Source organism: Triticum aestivum, chromosome 2B (genome assembly GCF_018294505.1).
Source record: "Triticum aestivum cultivar Chinese Spring chromosome 2B, IWGSC CS RefSeq v2.1, whole genome shotgun sequence".
Taxonomy (NCBI): Eukaryota; Viridiplantae; Streptophyta; class Magnoliopsida; order Poales; family Poaceae; genus Triticum; species Triticum aestivum.
Window position 1 is genome coordinate 117511017 of NC_057798.1, and position 4040 is coordinate 117515056.

The 4040-nt window shown below is 43.3% G+C and overlaps 1 protein-coding gene across 1 annotated transcript; it reads left to right on the plus strand.

The window, feature by feature from the left end:
• The first annotated feature begins 233 nt into the window (after nt 1-233).
• LOC123043813 (dynein light chain LC6, flagellar outer arm-like) lies at nt 234-701 on the plus strand. The gene is made up of 2 exons (XM_044466405.1): nt 234-371; nt 540-701. The coding sequence occupies exons 1-2, from the start codon at nt 234-236 to the stop codon at nt 699-701; spliced, it is 300 nt and encodes a 99-aa protein (XP_044322340.1).
• Nucleotides 702-4040: the final 3339 nt, after the last annotated feature.

A 4040-nucleotide genomic window follows, 5' to 3' on the forward strand; every position in this document is an offset into this window, starting at 1 on the left:
CTCCCATGGCGACCAGGATGGTCTCCCGCTCCCAAATCTATCACGGTCTCCCAAATCTCCCTCTGCTCCTCAAGGTCCGACCCATCTCCCCTCTCAGATTTCAGTTTTTTTCTTGATTTGGTACGGTGGTGGTTCGCCTCTATCCCCCCTCTCTCACTCTCTGTGCTTGTAGCGGCTGTTCCCCCCAACCTCCGGTCCATGCGCGCGGCTGTTCGTCCACTCGAGCGAGCAGGATGCTGGAAGGGAAGGCGATGGTGGAGGACACCGACATGCCGACCAAGATGCAGCTGCAGGCCACGTCGGCAGCGTCCAGGGCGCTGGACCGCTTCGACGTCCTCGACTGCCGGAGCATCACGACGCACATCAAGAAGGTGAGAAACTTAGCAATACCGCCCTCAAATCTATAGCCTCTGAATTTGCAAGTAACAAGCTAGAGACAGTCTTACAAGAGAAAGAACGATGTACTTGAACATAAACCAGCAGTTAGCTACGCAAGTGCTGCCGAATGATTGGATCTGATTTGGACGGCTGCACTGCAGGAGTTCGATACGATCCATGGCCCGGGGTGGCAGTGCGTGGTGGGCTGCAGCTTCGGCTGCTACTTCACGCACAGCAAGGGGAGCTTCATATACTTCAAGTTCGAGTTGCTCAGGTTCCTCGTCTTCAAAGGCATGGCGGATGAGCAACCGCTGCCGTGCTGATCTGGTCTGTAGGTTTAAGTGACAAGGTGAGCATACAACTTGTGATGCATTTTCCTGGTCTGTAGGTTTACGTGAGTTCTGATCTGATGGTGGCATTTTACATGCTGTTGTTGTTCTTCAGCGATAGTTAACGATCTAAATGGTTCGGCATTTAGCAATAGTTAACGATCTAATCAGTTTAAATAATGGCTATTGAAGATCCATTTATACTTCCACATGGTTTCAGAATCTGGATAGAATCACTATAGAAGTTATGTGATTCGTTCTGTAGCTTACGTTTGGTACTTGGAAATAACAGAATAGAAATTTGGAATTTTTTTGACATGCCATGTAGTATACTGAAAACCGCCTTTCTTCTAGCGCTGCTACACAACGCTAGTTAGGATGAGTACAACTACATTTTTATCTATCTGAAAAATGGTGCAAAGATTTACTAGTACTTGCCTTGGTGATATGACACGTCCATGGTGCGATTTAATTAGATTCAGACTTCGATAGGCCAGGGCGTGTGCTTGTATTAGCATGGAACAATTACTACTAATTAATGAAGGAAGCACACTTGTTCACATAAAGGAAGATATGTCTGTGTTAGTATTAGTGTTCTTGATCTTGCCTGATAGACTTGTTTTTACTAATGTAAACAAATAAAATTAGATTGTTTGCATAAATCATTCTCACTTTTAATTGAGTTCTAAGTACGTAGTGTCTTTAGTTCTTTGCTTATATTATAGTCAGAATTATACCTTGTGACTGAATGATGTGTTATTTAGTTAGCTAAGCAGTATCTTTAGTTTTCTGATGATTGCTCAACTCTCAATTCTGAATAAATAAGTAGCTGACCCTATTGGTTCTTTCTTTCTTCAGGGCTATGAGTTGATGGCCACGCTGCTGTTTTGCTCTGCTTGATAATTCTTTTACTGTTCAGTCTGCTCTCTGCATAGTTTCCGGTTGTTTATAAAATGATAAAACAGTGGTGATGTGAGGTCCAACAATGGTTTGTAATTTTGGTTTCATCCTCAACCTCTCCAGCTAGCTTCTTCTTCACATCATATCATATTTGCGCCTGCTGCTGCATCATGGATTGGATGGTCACCTACTAGCTAAGTTGCTTAGCTTGTATTGCCATCAAATTGGTCAATACTGTTTCACTTTGCTTGTTTCTTGTACTAGGTCTGTCAGTTACAGCATAAACAAACAAATTGCTTAGCTCTCAACTATGAATACATAGCTAGCTAAACTTGTTCTTTCTTTCTTTCTTTCTTTAGAGCTGTGACTAATATGGGTCAACCTGCTGTTTTACTGTACTCAATGATACTATTGCTGCATGTATACTGATACATGTGGTGATATTTTCCTGAACTTAAGTTGTGAATGTACCATTATTTTCCTGCTGCTACTTATCCCTGGCTCACCTGTTCTAGTTGGTTTCAATTGATATTTGTCTCATCCAGCACTCTGACTATAAATGTGTTGTTTTAATCCTGATGATGTTGTAGTATAAGGTGGAACACCATATTCCTGTTTTAATCCAAAAGGAATAAAGCAATCATATTTGTTTGCTTGGTGCATGTCGATCTCAAAATGGCGGACAAAACATGACAAGTGAACACTTTGAGGCTCTGTTTCCTGTTTCCTGTTGTAGTTTCTTGATTTATTTTGCATATGTAGCACATCATCTTGAATACCATCTGTTTGTATATGCTTAGGGTATGCATGATGCCTATGCTCTGTATTAGATCAGTATGTTAATATTAGTAGGAATATATCCATGTATGAGCAGTGAGTGCAGTTGGCCATATTCTAGCTCATATGGAACTTCCTGTGATATGGTGCAGTCCTGTTTTGTTTCATTGATTGCTTTTATTTTGTCCCTAACCATTTTTTTGGTTCTATAACATGTAGATGTTGGCGTTCGTTCATGTTTCGTCGCAAGCTCTAGGATGAAAAAGTGAAGAAGCATTTAGTTCTAGCTCATTGGAGCTAGTTATACTTTTATAGATATTTAGTTGAAACACTCAATTTAGTTGTGTTCTTGGTGGCTGTAAACCTGATGTGAAGTATGTTCGATTATAAACGTGGTGTGAACTATGTTTGATTGTAATTTACCAAATTTGGTTGTTTGATCGGTTTGAAGTATTACTTCTCTTTTCAATCTGTTCTGATTTAAATATTTGTTTTTATTTACTAGAAAATTGAAATATGAAGAATCTGACCCTGACCATTGGGACCCACTCAATTAGGACCCATTTGACTATTGGATCCGTCTTAAAAAACTAATTGTTGAGCCAAAAAGGCCACGACCCAGAAAATAAAAAGGCTAAATTGCTTGCTAGGCCCATGTACCCAACCAAAAATTGACAGACAAAAAAACACAAATAGGCTGAATTGTTGGGCTAGGCCCGTGTAGAAAACCGAATTGGACCGGGTTGAATCTTGTGCCACATCAGCTTGCCACGCTGGATGCCTACGTGGCCTGGGGAGGTTGCTAGTGACCAAAACGCCACAGTAGGAATATTTTGGTCGTAAACGTCTTTGACCATTCCAGAAGAAAGGTCGCTATAGTCAGTTTACGACGGCCAGCTTTTGACCTTCTGTTTTTGGTCACAAAATGGCCTGTTTTTGACCTCCTAGGCACAGGAGGAGGCCCAAGGGGGGCGCACCAGCCCACCAGGGGCTGGTTCCCTCCCCACTTCGGCCCATGGGGCCCTCCGGGATAGGTGGCCCCACCCGGTGGACCCCCGAGACCCTTCCGGTGGTCCCGGTACAATACCGGTGACCCCCGAAACTTTCCCGATGGCCGAAACTGGACTTCCGATATACAATTCTTTACCTCCGGACCATTCCGGAACTCCTCGTGACGTTCGGGATCTCATTCGGGACTCCGAACAACTTTCAGGTTACCGCATACTAATATCTCTACAACCCTAGCGTCACCGAACCTTAAGTGTGTAGACCCTACAGGTTCGGGAGACATGCAGACATGACCGAGACGACTCTCCGGTCAATAACCAACAGCGGTATATGGATACCCATGTTGTCTCCCACATGTTCCACGATGATCTCATCGGATGAATCACAATGTCGAGGATTCGAGTAACCCCGTATACAATTCCCTTTGTCAATTGGTACGTTACTTGCCTGAGATTTGATCGTCGGTATCTCAATACCTCGTTCAATCTCGTTACCAGCAAGTCACTTTACTCGTACCGTAATGCATGATCCTGTGACCAAACACTTGGTCACATTGATCTCATTATGAAGATGCATTACCGAGTGGGCCCAGAGATACCTCTCCGTCATACGGAGTGACAAATCCCAGTCTCGATCCGGTGTCAACCC